This window comes from Chaetura pelagica, unplaced genomic scaffold (genome assembly GCF_000747805.2).
Source record: "Chaetura pelagica isolate M959 unplaced genomic scaffold, ChaPel_1.0 scaffold247, whole genome shotgun sequence".
Lineage (NCBI taxonomy): Eukaryota > Metazoa > Chordata > Aves > Apodiformes > Apodidae > Chaetura > Chaetura pelagica.
The window spans coordinates 593,237-616,232 of NW_009953958.1; the positions used below are offsets into that span (position 1 = coordinate 593,237).

At 37.2% G+C, this 22,996-nt stretch overlaps 1 protein-coding gene across 1 annotated transcript in view; it reads left to right on the forward strand.

Moving 5' to 3' along the window:
- Positions 1-2,587: 2,587 nt before the first annotated feature.
- SACS (sacsin molecular chaperone) overlaps positions 2,588-22,996 on the forward strand; it is a 29,462-nt gene continuing 9,053 nt past the window's right edge. The window contains 8 exon segments of the mRNA XM_010001898.1: positions 2,588-2,621; positions 4,704-4,789; positions 10,553-10,664; positions 11,923-12,069; positions 12,468-13,950; positions 16,304-16,395; positions 18,839-18,865; positions 20,226-22,996. Coding sequence (XP_010000200.1) covers positions 10,649-10,664; positions 11,923-12,069; positions 12,468-13,950; positions 16,304-16,395; positions 18,839-18,865; positions 20,226-22,996 — 4,536 coding nt within the window. The 5' untranslated portion in view covers positions 2,588-2,621; positions 4,704-4,789; positions 10,553-10,648.

Consider the following 22,996-nt stretch of genomic DNA (forward strand, 5'->3'; position numbering starts at 1 on the left):
GTGCTGGTGAGGTCCCCGCTCGTCTGCCTTCTGCGTCTTGCCGGGTCTTGTGGGGTGCGGGCAGGGCCCCAGGTGCGAGTCTCGCGGGCAAGGAGCTGTTGGGGCACACGGCTCAGCCCCGCGCTGCTCGTGATGGTGACAGTCTTCATCTTTCGAGCCTTTGTGTCTTTTTCTGACATAATCCGTGTGCTTTATCCTCATTCCTTTAGAGAGGAGCGGAAGAGTCACCTGAAAGTGTTGATGTGCCTGTTCTGGCTTCCTTTCGATCTTTAATTGATTTTCTACCAGCTTGCCAGCTTCAGCAGCAGAGCTGACATTGCCAGGACAGGAAGCTCTTGCAAGTTAAAATTCGAGGTCTGAGTATGGGAGAAAGAGTCGAATGAATGAATGACCTTGTTCTATTTGAAGTCATAATCCTGGGGCCACTGTTGTAGAGAGAGGAGATTAGGTTAGTTAGGTGGGGGGGGACTTAGAAATGCATAAAGGAGAAGAGAAGGGCTGCAGGGAGACCCTACTGCAGCCGTTGATCATACAAAGGAGGCTTATAAGAAAGATGACTTTGTACCAAGGCCTGTAGTGACAGGATGAGGGGCAATGGATTTAAACTGAAAGAGGGCAAGTTTAGATTGGACATAAAGAAGCAATGCTTTAGGATGAAGGAACAGGCTGCCCAGGGAAGTTGTGGAAGCCCCATCACTGGAAGTGTTTAAGGCCAGGTTGGATAGTGCTTTGAGTGACCTGCTCTAGTGAAAGATTTCCCTGCCCATGGCAGGGGTCTTGGACCAGATGATCCTTACATGCCTCCAACCCAAACCATTCTGTGGTGCCAGGAAAGAACTAGATGTTAATTGCTGTATTGCTTAAGAAGCTTTTAAGAGCCTACACGGGGAACACAAGAATCTTTGAGTACTCAGTTTTGAAACAAGGTGCCCGTGTAGTTTACCTCTTACTTTCCTGTCTGGTTTTGTATGTCTTTGATTTTGTTTGCTCCAGGCCTTCCTGTTTTGGGAGGAAGGAAATCTGTATATCAGTTACAAAATTTCTCTGGAAAAAAAGACCTGAGCAGCACTCCATCTGGCATCTTCTGGCAGGGAACAGTAAGCAGACTGTAGTAGCAATTCTGATTTTTTATTTTTTAAAATTATTAGTCTAAAATATATAGTTATACTGCAGCCATTTTGAAAATCTTTTATAAACTTTTGAACTCCTGTTTACAGGGATTAAATTATTGCCTGATTTACTGAGGTAGCAGAATATTAATCAGTAAATCTTTTTCCCTTAATGCTGCTGTGTGCAATTTACAGATGTTAAGTAAAATCCAGTATCTCTTTCTCTCATAGTTCTTACATCTTGAAACAAGATAATCTCAAGTGTAACATTTCTGTAGGAACTGTGCAACAAACGCAGTATTGTTCTAAATACATTTTTTTCTTATTGATGTTTAAAATTATGACTACATGCTGTGAACTCAGACTGTATTTGTCTGGAAACTAGTTGGAATTGCTTAAGTTTCTAGCACAGCACAAATTCTAATTCTACACTTGTTATGGTGGTATGTAGGGTAGCATCATGTCATGTGTGACTTTTTTAACATCACATCATATATGACTGGGACACACATATAATATGAAACTAGAATTGCAACAAAACCTTCATGTGCTGTGATTACTAAATAGTTTACCGAATGGCTGCTAAGGATTTGGTGCTTAGTTTGCCCCAGTTTCTCCATGATGTTCCTGTAGAGGTAACAGGGAGATGAGGCCGTCAGTTTGTTTGGGGTCTTTCTGTGACTTGCTCTTGTCTCTGTGCATTCTGTATTACTGCTTTGAGCTGTTACTACTTAGTTAAAAACTCCTGTGAAATTACATACCCATATGTAGCTTTTGGAGGACATAGACCACAGACTTCCTGTATGTTTGTTTTCTTTCTGGGCATGCACCTTAGAACAATCATAGAATCATAGAATCTTAGGGGCTGGAAGGGACCTCGAGAGATCATCTAGTCCAACCCCCCTGCCAGAGCAGGGTCACCTAGAGTACATCACACAGGAACGCATCCAGGTGGGTTTTGAATGTCTCCAGTGAAGGAGGCTCCACAACCTCCCTGGTCAGCCTGTTCCAGTGCTCTGTCACTCTTACAATACACTCTTACAATAACTCTTTTAGTTGTGTAACTCAGAAAGTTCCCAGGACATAGAAATTTTCAGATGTGAAAACGAGAGGCTGTGGCTTGCTGTTCATATGCTTCATTAGGCATTTTTTCCACCTGATTTGTTTGTGGCTGTTTTTCTGGTCCTGTTACTGACAAACTGAGGAGTAGCATTAGTGGTGGTCCTAGACTGCATGATCTGAAAGCTGGTGGTCCTAGACTGCATGATCTGAAAGTGCTGCTCAGACTGCATACAGGATAATTTGGAGTATTTGTACACTTTTAGATAAAACTAGACTTCATAAGTAAGTAGGAAATGAAGCTATAGTAAACTAAACTATTGTTGTTGCAGAATGTTTTGATCAAGATCTGTCTTATATTTCAGTTATCTGATGATATCCAGATTGTGGATCTTCAGAAGTCTCAAAATCAAGTTTTTCTAAAGCTTCAGTCAAAAGGGTTGAAAGGAGGAGGTATGAAAAATACTTGTCTCTGTTTATATACTGCAAGGTCAAAGCATTTTCTAATGCAGTCTAGAGTTCATTGAAATTATTGTCATCTTTAAATGGGAAGTAGTTATTTTTCTTCCAAGTCCTAGGTATCCCTTCACGTGTTCTTTTCATTCTGCTCCAGGAAAATCAAGCTTCTCTTTTTAAGTGCCCTAGTGTTTAATTTTTTCTTTGTAATTTCATGTGTAGAAATTAGAATATTAGAATATGTTAGAATTTTAATGCTTTGGAATCAATACAGCTTGCCTTGCAATAGTGTTAATAGCTGTTGTCTCATATAAAATAAGCTGAATACGTGTAAGCAATTTTGATACTGAAAGGGTATCTTTTAAGATTACCACTGTGTAAAAAGATATATAATTGGTAAAAAAGGTTCTTATTTGTTCTGAATTTTTTAATCTTGGTTCAGTATGTTTAGTTATATTTTTATATTAATACTTGTAGGCATATATGTGTGTATGATATCTTGAATTGGATTATAATACCCAAATATCTTCAGAAATGCTCTATTTAAAATCTGTAATGATTATGTTACTTGGTTGCTAGCATTAATATTCTTTTAACAATATACCCAAGAAAAATCAGTTCAGTCTTTGATAGAATGCATTAAGTCATGATCCTCAAGATAGAGTAATTTTTGTGACATAGAGTAGCTCTGCTCTTAGATGTAAAGAGTTAGAACAATGTCTATCTTGAGTCCTATCGCATAAAAGTTACTTGTGTGGTTTGATGGTTTCCATAGTGAAGTGTGTTGTTTAAACACTTCTGCCTGCCTGCCTGCCCAAGCTAGACTTAGAGAAGATTGGTTTCTTGATTTTAGAGAATTTCTCCTAAGAAACACCCAAACTTTCATGCTATTGGTCATTTCACCCTATTATGGACGTTTACATTTTGCATTTTGACCTTCATATACTTCATATGCTGTAAAAATAATAACAAAAGTTATCAAATACTTTCCACACTTCCAGCTGTGAGTTGCAATTTCTTGGATTTTTTTCATTGATGCTATTGATTTACATTAAATACAGAGCCATATGAAAATTTTGTAATGAGAAGATGATGTTTGATGTTTTCACTTGATGTTTCCTCAGCAAATAGAGCTCTCTTATGGATACCCCTTGATTTTTCACATTGCTGGGGATCCTGATTTTTTTTTATTTAGTTTTTTTGTTTTGTTTTGTTTAATGTTTTATTCCATAATATGTATCACATATATGTTTGAATCTGTGTACTTCATAAACACACATATATAGAGAAGGGGAGGGAGAGAGAGAGAATAATTACTTTATTAATAACTTCAAAGGGAAGCTATAGATGGGGCATCAGTAAAGTCTTTTCTCCTTGTGGCGATTGCATCATTAATATTAGTTTCAAGCACATGTTTTAGAGGTTTTGATTTGGGGACCTGCTCTTTAATTTCAAACTAGAGTTTGAATTGAAGCATATTGATCCTTTCATTTTGTGGTAAGAGTCTCTTAGAGCAGGGCTTCCTTATGCTTGATAGTACCTTTCTGAGACAATTTATCTTTCTGTGCTAGGCCCAGGTAGCACCAAAGCTGGCACCAGGCCCAGCACCACGATATGTCAGGAGAGGAAGTGTACTCTAGAGTCTATACTGTGCCTGTGTATCGCTGTCAGGGATCATCACTAGCTATAAAATAATTAGAGCCACTGCTGCCCTAGAATACTATCCTGCTACTGAAGAAGTAGTTGTCCTTTAGAAGTTGCTCTGTTTGAATATGCAGTAGTTGAAGCAAAACTGATGCAAAGACTTAGCCCCCAAAATTATTTCATCTAGATATGAAACAGCATGTTGCCATTAACATCAAGACTGCCATCTATTTTTTTTTTTTAATAAAAAGATTTATAATCTAGTATCTTTACAGTTATCTTTGGAAATACAGGATCTTACTGTGTCAGGCCTTCAGTTAATACAAAAAAAATTCTAAATTCCCAGTAATTGTTTAGTGAGTATTTTTTTTTAGTCTGAAATTAAGTGCATGGTAACATAATAGACAGAAGATTTGTTTGCTTGTTTGATTTTAGGTCGTTTTGGACAAACAACTCCACCACTTGTTGATTTTCTTAAGGATATTTTAAGAAGATACCCAGAAGGAGGACAGATTCTTAAGGTATCCAACAAATGGTATTTTCAGCAGTTACTTAATATGCATGTCATAATACCATTATTTACCAATCTTCAGCAAATCTTGCCGTTGTACATCATTAGATAGTCATTCTAGTACAGGATATAGAGGTTTCCATTCCTGTGAACAAAGCAAAGTGGGTTTCGTGTTTGTAGCTGGTTTATCTTTTTGTGTTTAACATATCTAAGTTTGCTTGTCACAGATGCCATTGTAATTTATAAAAAAAATAGAAAATACAGATGTTAAAATTAAATCAGAGACTTTATGAGGTTCTGTATATGAGTGAGCTATCAAAAATGTTTATTTTGCTTATTATTTTATTGTTCATCTCTGCTATAGCGTGTGGTAAAACTACATAATAGTAGATAACATTTTTGGAAGGGGTTATCTTAGTATAAAATTGGGATAAACGGGAGACTTTAATACAAGATTTTGCTATGGAATCTCTTAGTCACGAAATACATTTTCCTTAGTGACCTATGACAGTATCACTGAGTTTCATCATTAGAATAAGAACACTTTTATAGACAGGAATCTTGGAGTGGCTTTTGGGAGAGTTGCTCTGGACTGATAAGACTAACAAAGCCATCAGTTTTGTATAGACTGAAAAACATTTTTAGTCTAGAAGTTGATTTTCATTACAAAAGAATGTAATGGGATTTTCTGAGTTGAAGTTAGTGTTCTTGATGGTGCTTTAGCATTGATCCAGGAGACTTTAAAGTATGCAACAGCAGGGCATGTTGTCTTGTGATGCTCCACATTTGAATGTCAACATGGATTTAAGCAGTAACATTTTTTTCAGTAAACAGGATGATGAACTGGTATGGTTTGCCTCACCTTACATTAGACTTGGCTGGAGCACCTCTCCTGTGAAGAAGGGCTGAGAGAGTTAGTTTTTCAGTCTGGAGAACAGAAGGCTTCAGAGAGATCTGTTTGTGGCTTATCAACATACAAAGGGGGCTTGTAAGAAAGAGGCTTTATACTAGGGCCTGTAGTGATAGGACAAAGTGCAGTGGGTTTAAACTGAAAGAGGGTAGGTTTAGACTGAACATAAAGAAGCAATGTTTTAGGTGGTGAAACACTGGAATGGGGTGCCTAGGAAAGTTGTCCCTCCTCCCACAAAGTGTTCAAGGCCAGGTTGGACTGACGTTTGAGCAACCTGCTCTAGTGAAAGATGTCTGTGTCCATGGCAGGGGTGTTGGTCCAGATGATCTTGAAGGTCCCTTCCACCTTTCTATGATTTTAGAATCTGAAAAAATACAGGTTATTCTGAATTTGTCAAGGGGAAAGACAGGTACTTATAGAAGATGATTTGTTTAATTTACTATTGCTTCCTATGCTTGTGTCTGGCAGTGCCAGATTGATTTTTTCTGAAGAGAATTTAGGGTGATTAGTTCATACTTTGATGTTAAACTTTTAATCCAGAATGCTTCATCATATGGATATTAAACTATTTGTCTCCTTGGTATATGGAAATACTAGGTTTTAATTAATGGGATTTGATACAGATGCAATGTATGTATTTATCTGTATATGTAAGACACACAAACAAAAATGGTGACAGATGATAGTAGTTTCTTCAGTCTCTTGGAAGGTTTTCTTTGCAACTGTGGAACTAGCATGCGATTATTTTTAGTGTGAATGCTGAAGATAAGTATATCTTCAAATGTTTTGGCAAACTGCATTCTGTCTATGTTCTGGGCAGTGTCTGTTCATAGGATGGGTGCTTGTATTTTTAGTATTTCCCAGTACTAGTTGAATCTGTAGAGGCATCATGGAATGGTTTGGGTTGGAAGGGACCTTAAAGATCATCTAGTTCCAACCCCCCTGCATGGGCAGGGACACCTCCCACTAGACCAGGTTGCTCAGAGCCCCATCCAACCTGACCTTGAACACTTTGAGGGAGGGGGCATCCACAGCCTAGCTGGGCAACCTATTCCAGTGTCTCATGACCATCATAGTGAAGAATTTCCTTCTCATGTCTAATCTAAATCTCCCCTCTTGCAGTTTAAACCCATTACCCCTTGTCCTCTCACTATAAGCCCTTGTAAAAAGTCCTTCCCCAGCTTTCCTGTAGGCCTCCTTCAGGTACTGAAAGGCTGCTATAAAGTCTCCCCTAGAGCCTTCTCTTGTCCAGGCTGAACAACCCCAACTCTCTCAGCCTGTCTTCAGAAGAGAAATGCTCCAACCCTCTGATCATCTTCATGGCCCTCCTCTGGACTTACTCCAAGAGCTCTCTGTCCTTCTTGTGTTGGAAGCTCTAGAACTGGAGACAGTACTCCAAGTGTTGTCTCACAAGAGCAGAGTAGAGGGGGAGAATCACCTCCCTTGGCCTGCTGGCCATGCTTCTTTTGTTGCAGCCCGATACAATTGGATTTCTGGGCTGCAAGTGCACATTGCCAGCCCATGTTGAGCTTCTTGTCAGCCATCACTCCCAAGTCCTTCTCCTCCAGACTGTTTTCGACCCATTCTCCAGCCAGCCTGTATTTTTGTTTGGTATTGCCCTGGTCCAGGTGCAGAACCTTGTACTTTGCCTTATTGAACTTCATGCAGTTTGCACAAGCCCATCTCTCAAGATGCATTTGAGTCATTAAAGGTTCAGACCTTATTAATAATTTAAATTCAATTTCTCATTCCAACATGAAGAAATAATATAGAATCATAGAATGGCAGGTTGGAAGGGACCTCAAGATCATCTGGTCCAACCCTTTTAGGTAATACTGTAGTTTGTATGAGATGGCTCAGCACCCTGTTATGCTGAGACTTAAAACTGTCCAATGTGGGGGAATCTACCACTTCCCTTGGGAGACTATTGCAATGCTTGACTGTCCTCATGGTGAAAAATTTACCTCTAGTGTCCAATCGGAATCTCCCCAGGACCAACTTGTGCCCATGGCCCCTTGTCTTTTCCATGGGACTCCTTGTAAACAGGAAGTCTCCACTAAAAGTACTGGAACATGGTCATGAAGTCTCCCCTAAGCCTTGTTGTCTCAAGGCTGAACAAACCCAGTTTTCTCAGCCTCTCCTCATATGGCAGGTCCTCGGGCCCTCTGATCATCCCTGTGGCCCTTTTCTGGACCCTCTCCAGCCTGTCCACATCCTTTTTGTGAAGCAGGGACCAAAACCGAACACAGTACTCCAGGTGTGGTCTGACAAGTGCCGAGTAGAGTTGGACGATGACTTCTTTATCTCTGCTGGTGATGTCCTTGCTGATGCAGCCCAGTCTCCTGTTGGCTTTCTTTTCTTCTGCAACACATTGTTCACTCATGTTGAGCCTGTTATCCAACCAGACCCCCAGGTCCCTTTCAACAGGGCTGCTCTCCAGCCGGGTGGATCCCAGTCTGAACTGTGCTCATGAGTTACATGTTCCCAGGTGCAAGACCTTACACTTCTCTCCGTTGAACTTCATAAGGTTCCTGCTAGCCCACTCCTCCAGTCTGTCCAGGACATCCTGGAGGGTGGCTGTCCCTTTTGGAGTGTCAGCCTTTCCAGTCATCTTTGTTTCATCAGCAAACTTCATCAGGGTGCACTTGATCCCAACATCCAGGTCACTTAAGAAGATGTTAAACAACATCAGGCCCAATATTGATCCCTGGAGGACCCCACTTGTGACTGGTTGCCAGTTTGAAGAGGAGCTATTTACTATCACCCTCTGGGTATGGTCTGTCAGCCAGTTCCCTACCCACTGCACAGACCACTTGTCAAGGCCATAATGAGTCAGTTTCTCCAGGAGGAGGCTGTGGGGGACTATATCAAAAGCCATGGAGAAATTCATGGTGGATGATGTCCACCACTCACCCTGCATCAACCGAGTGGGTTACTTGGTCATAGAAGGCGACCAGGTTTGTCAAGCACAATTTGCCCCTGGTAAATCCATGTTGGCTTTTTCCAGTCCCATGCTTCAGTTGGCTTGGGACAATTCCCAGGATGATTTTCTCCATGACTTTCCCAGAGACTGGAGTGAGGCTAATGGGTCTATAATTACCTGGGTCCTCCTTTGGACCCTTCTTATAAATGGAGGTGACATTAGCCTTCCTCCAGTCCTCAGGGACATCTCCCAATCTCTATGACTTCTCAAAGATTATGGAGAACGGCTGAAAGTTTAATTGTTCTTTCACAGTTTGCAATTCAGACTTAACAGACTGTTAGGGAGGGATTACCACCAGGAATTTTGCTGATCTGTTCAAACTGATTTCCCTGTTTGCATTCTTCAGATACAGTGCTGCTACAGCTGCATGTAGCAGATGCTCTATGTGCCACAGCATGAACACAAGTCTGTGACAACATGGAGGTTTCTGTACTTATTACTTAATATTTCTAGAGGCTTTGGCTATCTCTCAGTATCCTCTTGAATGATTGCTAGAATTATTCTTTTAGAAGAAGGATAATTGTTTTTTTTAAATGAAATATCACATGGAGATTCTTTAAAAACTGCTTATTTACACTAAAATGTGGTTGTATTTCTTGCTGTCTCATCTTGCTTCAAAATTATGTAAAGTGACAATATATTTTCATTCTTGTGTGCTACGCCTTATAGACCAAATATATTGTCACAATGTGAAAAATCAAGTGGTTACAGTTTCCAAGTATTATGTAACAGTGACCTTATTTCACCATCAACAGTGTATTAGAATGCAACTTAATCTGAAGTATCTGCTGCTAATTGATGTGTTTTTGCAAGTAAAGATTGATCTTGCTACCAGGTCTTTTATTTTTATGCATAATTGAATGACCTTTATGTTGATAAATAGATTGGATGTGATATACTTATGTAGCTGTTCAGTTCAGTTGAGGTACTTCCTTATGCCAGATTACATATATCCATGCAAACATGCACATATATGTGTATGTGTGTTTATATATGTGTTTATGAGTGTGTATCTTTGGAGTCCTGATGCACCTTGATGATTGAGTGTAAGTGGAGCATTGTGTGAAGTTCTAATCCTGTAGGTATTTGTAATCATGCTTGTGTGGCTGCTGTGTGTAATGCTATTCATGTAAACAAGACTGGCATACTTAGTGATGGTAGAACTAGTTTTTTACATTTTTTCACAGCTCTCACCAGTAGTAATGCTATTAACAAATCTTAACATAATCCTTTTTCTTGTCTCTGGGCTTCATTCAACAGGTAAGCTCTGTTAGTTTGTGATTTACAGCGTTACTGGTCAAAACTGTTTTGCAGCCGTTTGCTGAAGGGGTGTTAGAAGTGAGCACCGTGGCTCTTAAACGATTGGTTCATGCTGTGAAATGTTAATTTAAATGAAATTCAGCTGATGTAAAGAAGAGAGCTGTGTATTGTCCATTTATTGCTTGTTGCCTCACTGTTTACTCAGAGCTGTAGTGTGAGCTTAACTTTTGATTTTTTTTTTTTTTTATGGTGTGGTTGTTTGTTTTGGGTTTTTTTCTGCCCTCTTGCATTGTTTTGACTCTTGTATAACTCTGATTTGGAATAATATAGTCATAGCAGTAATCATTTAGTAGCTTCTAAACTCTACTGCCTGTGTGTGGTATTTGAGCTCCTAATTCAAATAACTTATAGTATTTGTCTGAGTATTCCTTTTATAATGATGTCTATTTTCATTCAGGTAAACTGGATAAGGTTATTCTGTTTGAAAAGTATGAAAACAAGTTATACTTGAGATAATTGCTTTTTGTTTTCTACTGTTTAAGTTGGAAACCTATTGCTAGAATGTGTACATCATTACTGTATTATATTTCAGTTTTGTTTGATTTCTTTTGCTGTCTCAGGAACTGATACAGAATGCAGAAGATGCTGGTGCCACAGAGGTTAGGTTTTTATATGATGAAACTCAGCATGGAACAGAAACTCTATGGTCAAAGGACATGGCACAATATCAGGGTAAATATAATATTTTTTATTAATTTTGGCTATTACTCTTCAGTAAGTATGTAGTTCTGTATTTTTCTCCTTGCTATATTGAGATGACCATATAGGGTTGACTCCATTGCTACTTCCACCTTGCTAGGTGCATATTTTGTCTTATGTTTTAATGTTGATAATTCTTTTCTAAAGCTGGTGTTTGGTATGGAAGGTCTTACATTGACTTCTTGCAGGGTGTCAATAGGAGCTTTCTAGCTGCTTTCAGTTAATGTTGTTTGAGAAACAGTAAAGCAGAACATGAAGGTTAAGTCACTTCTCCCAGGGTGACTGTGTGTCCTTTGGTTTGTTTCCTGGGGTTTGCTCAGTATCACAAAATACAAGAAAGGATTTTTAGTAGAGCAGCTAAACAAGATTTAGTAAGTAAGACCTAGGATAAAAGAATGCTTGGGGTATTAAACAAAAATGTACAGACTTTTACAAATTAATGTTTACCTTTTGAGACCTATCTCCAGTTCTTAAGGTAATGATGATCCGTACCTTTCAGCACTCTTCTAGCAGTTCTGTTTTCTTCCCAGTCTTTTATTCTTTCACCCTTGTACCAAACTTTACTCTGTGCTGCCTGTAGAGTGCTCATGTAGCCTCTTGTAACTTTAATGTTTTTATATCACCTGAGACGGCCTTGTGTGATAGAGGTCAGCTCTGTGTTTATCAAATAAATTCGTTTGCATAATCATCCCAAAAGTCATTCAGTTGTGATTTCAATGATCAATGATCCATTACTTCTTTTATCTAGCTTTTCTCAGTTGTTAATCAGCCTCATTATGACCTCTAATATGAGTTTGTCTTATTTCTAGACAGAGATTATTGTTATAGCTTGTTGTGTATTCCCTTCCAGTGAAGGTATTAATGGACTGTGATTAGTACATCCTTCTAATATCTTATTTATAGACTGAAAAGATTGTGCTTTCTGTTTAGTTTTTCAAAATCATTCTTTTAAAGTGTTGGCACCAGGAGTAGAATCCACATCAAATATAAACCCCTTAAGTACTATTTACAGAGATAAATCCATCTTCTTGCTTCTGTTTTTCCTGCTACTCTGTATCTCCCTTTTATCACCAAGCATAATTTGATGTCAGCTTGAGTCATAACTTCCCCATTAAATTCCCCATACATACTTTAGAAAAGTACTTTCTCAGTTCTGTAAGTTCATTTCCTAGAAGTTTTTAACAGTTAATACGATTCTTCTGTGGTCTTTTTTAACACTTGCTTATTCTAGGGCCAGCATTTTATGCATACAATGATGCAATTTTCACCCCTGAGGACTGGCATGGTATACAGGAAATAGCAAGAAGCAGGAAGAAAGATGATCCCCTGAAAGTTGGAAGATTTGGAATTGGCTTTAATTCAGTTTATCATATAACAGGTACTCTCAGTAGATATTTTAAAATTGAAGTGTTGAAGTTTAAAATTGTCTAATTATTTAAGACACTCATCAAAAAGTTAATGTTTTCTCTATAGTGCATTAAAAAAAATTAGTTCCCTAGGTAAGTTTCCTTAAGAAATGTTCACTTTTCCTAAAACTCTATAATGTATCTTTTGGATATTTAACGTTTTTGGAAGAGATTTGTTTCTTCTAGTGACATCATTATGTTCAAAACCTTCAGAGATGGTGACTTAGCCACTTCTCATGACATTATACTGGGTTCGTGGCACTTTTATAACATTTGCTTTTCTTGCCCTTTTAAAAACTTTGGTCCTTATGACTGTATTTGAAAAATAAATTGGTTTAGGGTTACTAATAGTTGTTCTTCATCTATACAGATGTCCCTAGTATTTTCAGTGGTGACCAGATTGGAATGCTTGATCCCCATCAAACCCTTTTTGGACCTCATGAATCAGGCCAGTGTTGGAATCTAAAAGAAGATAGCAAGGAAATCAATGAACTTACAGACCAGTTTGCACCCTTCATTGGTGTATTTGGCAGCACGAAGGAAACCTTTAAGAATGGAAACTTTCCTGGTACCTTTTTTCGTTTCCCACTTCGTCTGCAGCCTTCCCAACTGAGTAGCAATGTTTATGACAAACAGAAGGTTTTGGAGCTGTTTGAATCCTTTAGAGCAGATGCAGACACAGTATTGCTCTTCTTGAAGAGTGTTCAGGATGTTTCACTGCATGTTAGGGAAGCTGATGGAACTGAGAGGCTGATTTTTAGAGTAACTGCCAGTGAGAACAAAGCCTTGAAACATGAAAGACCCAATTCTATCAAAATCTTAGGAACTGCAATAAATCAGTATTGTAAGGGAGTTCCAAGCAATAGCATAACATGTGTGACATACCATGTAAATATAGTTGTAGAAGATGACAATGTTAAGGACGCACAGAAAACATCTTGGTTAGTATGTAATTGTGTAGGTGGTCGAGGAATGTGTACTGAACTGGATTGTTTAGCAGATGACTTGAAATTTGTTCCTACTATTGGAGTAGCCATGTCTTTATCAACTAATGGAGAGGAAAAAGGAGCTGTAGCAGATTTTTCAGGAAGAGCATTTTGTTTTCTGCCTTTGCCTCCAGGTGAAGAAAGCAAAACTGGGTTACCAGTTCATGTTAGTGGTTTCTTTGGTCTCACAGACAATAGGAGGAGTATCAAATGGCGAGAGCTGGATCAATGGAGAGATCCAGCAGCTTTGTGGAATGATCTTCTTGTGGTAAACGTAGTGCCAAAGGCATATACCATCCTTATTTTGGAAGCTATCAAACGAATGGAAACTGAGGAGAACTCAGATTTTCCATTGTCAGCTGAAAGAATTTATAGGTTATGGCCCGATGAGAACAAAATCAGGGTACCCTGGAAACCAATTGTAGTACCTCTCTTTAAAGAGCTGCTCCAGCATACGGTTATTTACTCAATGAGTAATCAGTGGATAAATGTGGAACAGGTACACTTTTCTGAAATGGATGACAGTTTGGAGTACACACAGTCTGTTCTCAACTACCTCCAGAATTCAGGGAAGCAGATTGCCAAGGTACCAGCAAATATTGCTAGCGCAGTACATCTTACGATTTCTACTTCTAAAGCTGTGAAAAAAGTGACTCCTGCTGTAGCACGGCAAGTACTGCGGAAGTCTGGACACAGTGGACCTGCTGAAGAAAAGCTTCGTCTTTTAGAATTTGTGCTTTCTGATGGAGTCTACAGTGAACTGATTGGATTGGAGCTTTTGCCATTACAGAATGGAAACTTTATTCCTTTTTCCTCGTCTGTGTCAGAACAGGATGTAGTTTACATAACTTCTGAAGAATATCCCAGGTATACTTAATATTTAAATACGAGTTTTTTTAGTTTAAATGTTGAAAGAGAACTTTGGACTGTTCTTTGCTTATCAGCAAACAAGATGATATGCAGCAGCCACTAATGTAATGAAATAATGCATAGATAGAATTCAGTTTTCTGAGTATATGTATATGTGTGCATATATTTCATTTAAAAAGCCCGACATCTACTTACTATTCTAACTTTATAAAGAATCATGTGCTCTAGGCTTTAGGGGAATACCTCAGGATATGTTTCAAATTAGCTTTCTTAGAATTATTAATAGGAAGAGGTTAGAAATATGCATACTAGAAAATGCATTAAATTATGTAAAGATAAAAGCTTTTATTAAACTTAAAGCTTGAGATTACTTCAGGTGCTGCTTTTTTTTTTTCTTTTCTTTTTTTTTATTCACACAGCACTCTTAATGAAAGGTTTAGTACTGAACACTGGTTTCTGGAAGTAGGCAGATACTACCATGGGCTTAGCTTCTTCATGTGCTCGCCCTTTGTTCTTTCCAGTCCCTCTCCAATTATTATTTTTTTTTTTCCTTGCTTATTTCTTGTCTCCATCGATGTTCCAATTTGTCAAAAAAGCTTGCACTGACACTGGGGAGGGGATAGGAAAGAGCATGCTACCTGGTGTAAGTGCCCTTGGAGTCACTGGGGGACAGCATGACTTTTTTTTTATGTCTGTACAGGATTATGCATGTATAAAAGATTTGTTAAATCTGGACACCTCTCCGAGTAATTTCTTACAAGGTACCGCTTGAAGTCACTTGCATATACCAGACGTCTTACCTTCGTCCTTATAAAATGTTACCCATACATAGGTTCACAACCCCCTCCTCCTTCTCCTTTCCCTAATTTTCAGATCCTCAGCTTGAGAGAATGTGACATTTGGTACTTTGCTGCTTTTACTGTCCTATGGACTGTTGATAAGGGAAGAAGAGGTGGGTCAGTGTACCAGTATAGATATTATAAAAAGTGCTTCAAGTAAGGTCCTTACATAAATTGTGATTTTAATATAGGTATAGACAACACATCTTCAAGAAAAGCAGTTGAATGCAGGTCACCCCATGTTGCTTGAGGGGAATTTGCTGTTTTCAAGTCTGTTGCTGTTTTTACTATGTTCTAATCGAGTGTTTCTAAAAAGTGCTAAGGAGTGTTTCTAAAAAGTACTAAACCTATGATCTTTCTTGTAGACAATTCAAGTTATTTATCAGGGGATTAACAGTAGTCAGAGCCTGTGATTCTGGTGTCTTCTTTTAAAAAATAATAATTAAAAAATTTCTCTAGCATCTGTTGTGAAATTATTTATCTTTTGGTATTCTTTCACTTAGTTTCTCCTTCCAGAAGTAAAACCAATGTACTAACAGAGAAAACATTTCCATGATGAGACTGACATTTTCCTTTCAGTTCTGCTTCTCACTGGTCATGAGATACTTACGAATAACTTAAGCATACCACGTTATCTTATTCAATTTATGCTCTGTTGTTCATGGCCTTAGTTTGGTTAGTCATGTAAAACTGATAGAAAAGCTGTTGTACTAGGTATAAATCTACCTGCTAGCTATGATGATACAGAAATTTGAAACAGTAAGGTTCTATTTGCCTCTGTTCTTGCCTACAGTAATTATTTTTAATTCTGATGTTATAAATATGATAAATGACTTATGCTAGATGTTTTAAAACACTTTGAACTTCAGAGTTTGACTCTTTGTATATTCAAATTTGGAGCCTGCTTAAAAAACTGAAATATTCTTTTATTAATTTCTTTCTTGTAACACTAACCAAAGACCTAAACTGACAATTTAGTTTAAAGTGCTAATGTAAAGGAATGGGAGGGAAAAGCAAGATGAGACTGACTCTTGGCTATAATAGCCTTAACCACTGTCTGCAGATCTTTTGAAATTTGCAGATCCGTGCGAAATCCTAGAATTACATTTTGTGTTTTTCATATGATTTTAAGTAAAATCTATAAGAGACATAAAATAGAAGGTGCTATGGTGCTATTTTACCTTTTTTTTTTTTTTTAGAATACAAATAGATGAAAATAATTTTCTAACTCCAGTTTTTCTATCAAGAGAAAACTTGCTTAGACCTGCTTTGAAAAGAAGAGTAGTTGGAAAAACACTACTCTCTGCTTCTGAATGTATGATTTTTTTCATTTATAAGAAAATGCCCACTGAAAGCTCCATTCTGCATATGTAGGCAGTTACTTTGCATGTGACTGTCTTACCGTGATGATTATCATGCTGGTAATTTCTCTGCAGCAAGATAAATTAGATGCTTTGCTAAAGTCTGCTTTGGGTTATTTTGTTTGTTTGTTTGTTTTATGGTGTTCTTAGATCACTCTTTCCTGGCCTGGAAGGAAGATTACTTTCTGATGACCTGAAGCTGGAGGTTCTAGCTGCTTTGAAAGAAGCTGCCAAAAGCCGAGGTAATGTCTTTTGTATTCTCATATAGTGAAATGGATTGATAATAGTTGAACAGAGTGGTTTTAAATCCAAGTTCAAAGCAATACTGTTTTTTAAATGGAATTCACATAAATAAGCTGCTGATATTAAAAAAATATTTAGGATATAATACACAATGCTGTTTGAATTTGAAATGGCACAAATGAAAATTATAAATTAACAAAAAGGCAAAAGCAAGATAAAAAGGATGAAAATTTACAATAATAGATATTCACTTAGTATAGCATGTATTCAAGTTTGGTAATTTTATGCAAATAGTATTCCTCCACTTAAGACAGTCTGAATTATCTTTTGCATTTGTAGTATCTGCATATGCAATAGCTATGTCATGGTTTTGGTATTGTACATCATCTCTTATCTCTCAGCCACAAGTGATCTCATCAGTGCATTTTTTTTAAAACCAGATGAAACTAGCTTAAGCATTTAGCCTCAAGCCTACTGTAGACTGTGTAATTTCATCAAGTGTTCCCTGAGTTAATTCATAGCTTATAATTGTGTCAATGTGGACCTACTGAAATACTTGTAATTTTTATTAGAAGATTTGTTAAAGAAGTTTGCTTCATCTCTAGATAAGATAGTTCTGTTTTACTCCTTTCACGATTAATTTTTTGCCTCATTTTCTACTCAGAGTTTGTCTATATTTATCTTTCCAACTCTGTATTTCATTGTGCATTTGACTGGTAAATTTGAAGTCTTGAGTCTCAGAAGTCATTTCATTTAAAAACAATTTTCAAACAGGTCACTCATCAGTTTATTTTTAAGTAGTGTGAGCATACGGTGAGCCATTTTATTCTTCAATGTCTAGAAAATGTACTTTTAGAAAAAGGTCCTTTGTATCTTTTTTCTTTTTTTTTTTTAATAAAATGGCTTAATTTATTAGAATTCTTTTTCAGACTGAAGATACTAGAACCAGACATAGAATACTATAAATCACTGTCTTGATTTGCTTTTTTTGATACCCTTTATGATGGCCTTTAGTCATTCAGTCACATTCTCTATTCAGTCTCTGTTCTGACCTTTTTTCCCCTTCAGCCCTTTATATGTGCTCCGTTTACTATTCTTGCTATTTTTAGAATTCTTTTTCAGACTGAAGATACTAGAACCAGACATAGAATACTATAAATCACTGTCTTGATTTGCTTTTTTTGATACCCTTTATGATGGCCTTTAGTCATTCAGTCACATTCTCTATTCAGTCTCTGTTCTGACCTTTTTTCCCCTTCAGCCCTTTATATGTGCTCCGTTTACTATTCTTGCTATTTTTTATTGTTAATTTCCTCCACTACTCTTTTTAATTTGTTTTGTTTTGCTTTAATACAGACTATAAAGTACTTTAACTTCTGTATCCGAATAGTGAATATTGTTAATTTGGAATAGAACCAAGAACTACTGTTTACTGCACTAGTAATTCCTGGGACTTTAAAAGAACAAAAATATATAGGGATCAAGACAGCCACAGTGAGATTGGGTGGCTGAAGCATTGTATGGATGACAGGAATGTTAGCTTTGAAAAATGCCAGTTCCTTGAGGTCAAGCCTTAAGTTGGCTTTTGAGATGTCCTAGACAATTTCTTCAAATTTTATGTCACAAATCAGTCCAAAACTATGCTTAAATGAAAAAAAAAAAAAAAAAGCAAAAACCCCAAAACTAACTACAGGTTTGACAGACTGCGTGCTTGAATACATCTGAAACAGAAAAAGTAGAGGTGACTGAAATGAAAAAAACCTTATGTATTCATAAAGCAGTCCCTTGCTGAGTTCTTCACTTCTGGACTTGGTCTCTGCAACAAAGTCTTGTAGTCTAGTTTTTTTGGTCACATTTAAGGTCTTGCTTCTGTCTCTGTTCTTCATCTAGCAGTTTCTTTGAATGACATTTTTCTAAGGACTTGTTCTTGGTTGGTTGTATGTCTCTTGTTGATTAGACAAACATATTTTTGTAAATTAATATAATTCTTCTAAATCTTCTAGAAATGCCTAAGGGCTTTGAGATAATAATTTGCAAGATTGTATGGCCTACTTTTCTCTTCATTTTACCTCCTCTTAAATTATTCCTTGCACAATTGTAAAGTACAGCTGCAGTAACCTAAAAGTTGGACTTTATTATAAATAATAAGTATGAGAGGGGTTTTCGGTGGGTTTTGAAACCTGACGTGTCAGGAATTTTCCTTGTATAACTGTAGAAATTACATCAGAGAGATTCCTGACACAATTGCACAAATAGAAAATTTCTATTTTTTTTTTGAGAAAATGTGATGCAATTTTTAAAATTGTGTTTAGCAAAGGCAACCAGATCTTATTTGTCCTCTGGTAAAATAGTGTTTTTCTAGTTAGTAAATATTCTTGTATTTAGTGCGTTAATGTGTAACTCACAAGCTATTTTCTAAAAATGGATTTGATTGTATTCTAGCCCAACAGCTTCTCTGGGGATTTTCAGGTATGATTATTAACAAAAGATGTGCTGATTTGGATTGAAGCTTGATATTTGTGTGAATTTGGTGATTAGCTATTATCCCAGTTCTCTTGTAAACAAAACTTGCTAAATAGAGCTGGCAACAAATAGTTACCAAGGATGATTACGAAAAGAGTTCTAAGTAGAATCAAGGGAAATGCATACTGACGAAGATAACCTTGCAGTTAGGTTGCATAAAAACTATCAAGATTTTCATTGGTGTATTTATATAGACTTCAATAAATTTGCATGCAGGAAAATTTCCAGTATTTTAAGATTATAGATACAGATTTATATTACAGATTTTGAAAGAGTGTTTCTAAAAACCTGTGCTCAAATAATGGCATTTGAGCTTAGTTTTTATTACTGGCCCACCACTGCAAGTATTTTTAACTTTTACAAGGCTTCCTGTTCACCTGTGTTTTCTGTTCAGTAGAACAGAATGTGTAGTTATGTAGGCATGAAGTGTAAGGAAAACTTTTTTTTTCCTGAAGGATGTCTTCTTGCTGCTGATTTCCAGCAGAGCGGGGATAGTGGGTAGTATCTTAAATTGGACCGTTGCATTTAAGGAAATGGCAGTACTATCTGGATGGAAGAAAGGTCTGAAATTCTAGTAGAGGTTTTTGATGTCATTGGGAAGTAGTGGTATTTTTATATTCTGTACTATTTTCTTACCCTCAGAAGTTCTGTAAGTTTTAAGTATAAGCTGTCTTAATTATAATTAAGATGAGTGTTAACATATATTTCTTTTAGTGAGGGCTTTGGTAATAGGAATAAAAGCATATCCATCTAAACTTCAGTTTCAGCACTACTTGCACAACTGAGTTTTGTTGCTTGTCAGTTGTAGTGTAAGAACATCTGCACCTCAGCAGCTCTTTGCTATATCTGATAAATGATCTTTCAAATCTATTTGAATGTGAGTGATTGTAGACAAGCAAATAATGGATTAGATTCTTTTTCACTGCTAGCCAAACAAGTAGTGTAAAGAATCAACAAAACAAAAAAATGTGTTTGAAGCTTCTGCTTTGTGAATCTGCAGTTGCCGTGTATGCCTGAGAACACTTGTGTTAAACTAACACATGCAATAACATATTGACATTTTTAAATTAGTTTTTATTTTTATACTAATATGGAATGTATTCACTTTTAATTAACTCCTAAAAGCAATGGGAGCTGGTACCTGCAGTTGTATTTAACAGTTTTTTTATAAAGGCAGGGCACAAGTTAGATTTTTTAAATCTTATTTTTTCTTAACCCTCCCTCCCCGACCCAGTAACCAAAAGCACTTTGTTATGTAACTCTTCTCTGTGATTTTCATGACTTTGCCCTTTTGCTATAATTTCAGGAAGGCCATGCACTCAGCTGCAGCTTCTGACCCCAGAAAGATTTGCTCGGCTCATTAAAGAAATTATGAATACTGTGTGGCCTGGCAGAGACATGGTGGTACAGTGGTATCCAGGTTTGGAAGAAAAAAATCACCCATCAGTTTCCTGGCTTAAGATGGTCTGGAAGAACCTATATATACATTTTTCCGATGACTTGAGTGTGTTTGATGACATGCCACTTATCCCCAAGACACCACTGGAGGAAAATCAAACATCAGTGGAACTGGTTAGACTTAGGAATCCATCACCTATCATTCTGGAAGATGAATCTGAGACTCAGCTCCCAGAATACTTAGCTGATATTATTCAGAAAGTAGGTGGAGTTGTACTTAAGAAGCTGGATACTTCTATCCAACATCCACTTCTAAAAAAATATGTGCATCCACCATTACCAAGTGCTGTTTTACAGATAATGGAAAAAATGTCCTTACAGAAACTATGCAGTCAGGTTGCATCATTCCCGTCAACACATAAAGATGCTCTTAGGGCATTCTTAGCTAGTTTAACTGATGCAAGTGAAAAAGAGAGAATAATTATTCAAGAATTGCTAATTTTTAAAAAAATTGAAAAATCATCTGATGAAAATGGCCCTGTTTTTACTGGGATCAAAGGTAGTAAGGTATTACACCACACTGCCAAAATTCCTCCTAGTCTAAGATTTTCTGTTCCAATAATTGACAGCAGTGATGAAGCTACTATTCGCTTAACTAACCTGCTGAAAATAGAACAGCTGAAGAGCACAGATTGCTTGAAGTTTGTTATAGAAGACATTAGAAGTGATTTTTATTCACATGATGAAACAACACAGATAATGCAATGGGTTCTGGAAAATCTGACTTTTCTGAAAAATGAGAATGCAGATGTGATAGACTGGCTGACTTCACTAAAGTTTATTAAGATCTCAGAGGAAAAGATCATGTCAGCAAATGAACTCTTTGATCCTGAGGTGGAAATTCTGCAAAATTTGTTTTATGCTGAGGAGGAAATTTGCTTCCCACCAGTAATTTTTACGTCTTCAGATATTCTTCATTCTCTGAGACAAATAGGCTTAAAAAATGAGGCTGATCTTAAGGAAAGCGATATTATGAGAGTGGCAAATAAAACTGAAACTTTGCATGCTGACTCAAACATCGATCATGATTTACTGTTACGAAAAGCTAGAACTCTCTTGATGATTTTAAACAAAAACCATACACTACTTCAGTCACCTGAAGCAAAAACTGTGCTGAAAAAAATAAAATGGATTCCTGCATGTAAGGAAAGACCTCCAAATTACCCAGGATCCTTAGTGTGGAAAGGAGATCATTGTGATCTCTGTTCACCACCAGAAATGTGTGATGTATCTCATGCAATTTTAGTTGGTTCCTCAGTTCCTCTTGTGGATAATGTGCTGTTGGATATACAAAAAGCACTTGGCATCCCCACCAAGCCCAGCATAAAGGCAGTCTTAAAGCATTTTAAGGTGTTGGTTGATTGGCACAGTTCTAAAACCTTCAGTGATGAGGACTATTATCAATTTCAGCATATCCTGCTTGAGATTTATGGATTTATGCATGATCATCTCGAAGAAGGCAAAGAAGCTTTTAAAGCCCTGAAATTTCCCTGGGTTTGGACAGGTAAAACATTTTGTTCCCTCACACAGGCAGTAATAAAGTCAGTACCTGATCTTGATCTGCAGCCTTATCTACATTATGTGCCAAAAACTATGGTGAAGTTTCACCAGTTGTTTAAATCTTGTGGTTCAATTGAGCAGTTAACACCAGACCACGTTTCTATGGTCATTCAGAAAATATATCTAAAAAGTGAGCAGTCTCTCTCGGAACAAGAGAGTAAACAAAATCTTCACATTATGTTGAGCATCATAAGATGGCTGTACAGCAATCAGATTCCTGCAAGTCTGCATACACCCATGCCTCTATACAGTGGCAAAATTCCGTATAAACTTGCAATGAGGCCAATTCATGAGTGCTGTTACTGTGATATCAAAGTTGATGACTTAAATGATTTGCTTGAAGATTCTGTTGAACCAATAATTTTGGTGCATGAAGACATACCAATGAAAACCGCTGAGTGGCTGAATGTTCCATGCCTTAGCACAAGATTGATTAATCCAGAAAATATGGGATTTGAGCAATCTGGGCAAAGAGAACCTCTGACTGTAAGAATTAAAAACATTTTGGAAGAATACCCTTCCATTTCAGATATCTTTAAAGAGCTTCTTCAAAATGCTGATGATGCTAATGCAACAGAATGTAATTTCCTGATTGACATGAGAAGAAATATGGATATAAGAGAGAATCTTCTGGATCCAGGAATGGCAGCATGCCATGGTCCAGCTTTGTGGTCATTCAATAATTCTGAATTTTCTGACTCTGATTTCTTAAATATAACTCGTTTAGGAGAGTCTTTAAAAAGGAGTGAAGTTGACAAAGTAGGAAAATTTGGACTGGGATTCAATTCTGTTTATCATATCACTGATGTTCCTATTATTTTGAGCCGGGAGTTCATGATTATGTTTGATCCAAATGTTAACCATATCAGTAAGCATATTAGAGATAAATCTAACCCTGGGATCAAAATCAACTGGAGTAAACAACAAAAGAGGCTGAGAAAATTTCCCAATCAGTTTAAGCCATTCATAGGGGTTTTTGGTTGCCAGCTACCACTGACTGTAGAATCTCCTTACAGCTACAAAGGGACGCTTTTCAGGCTGTCCTTTAGAACTCAGCAG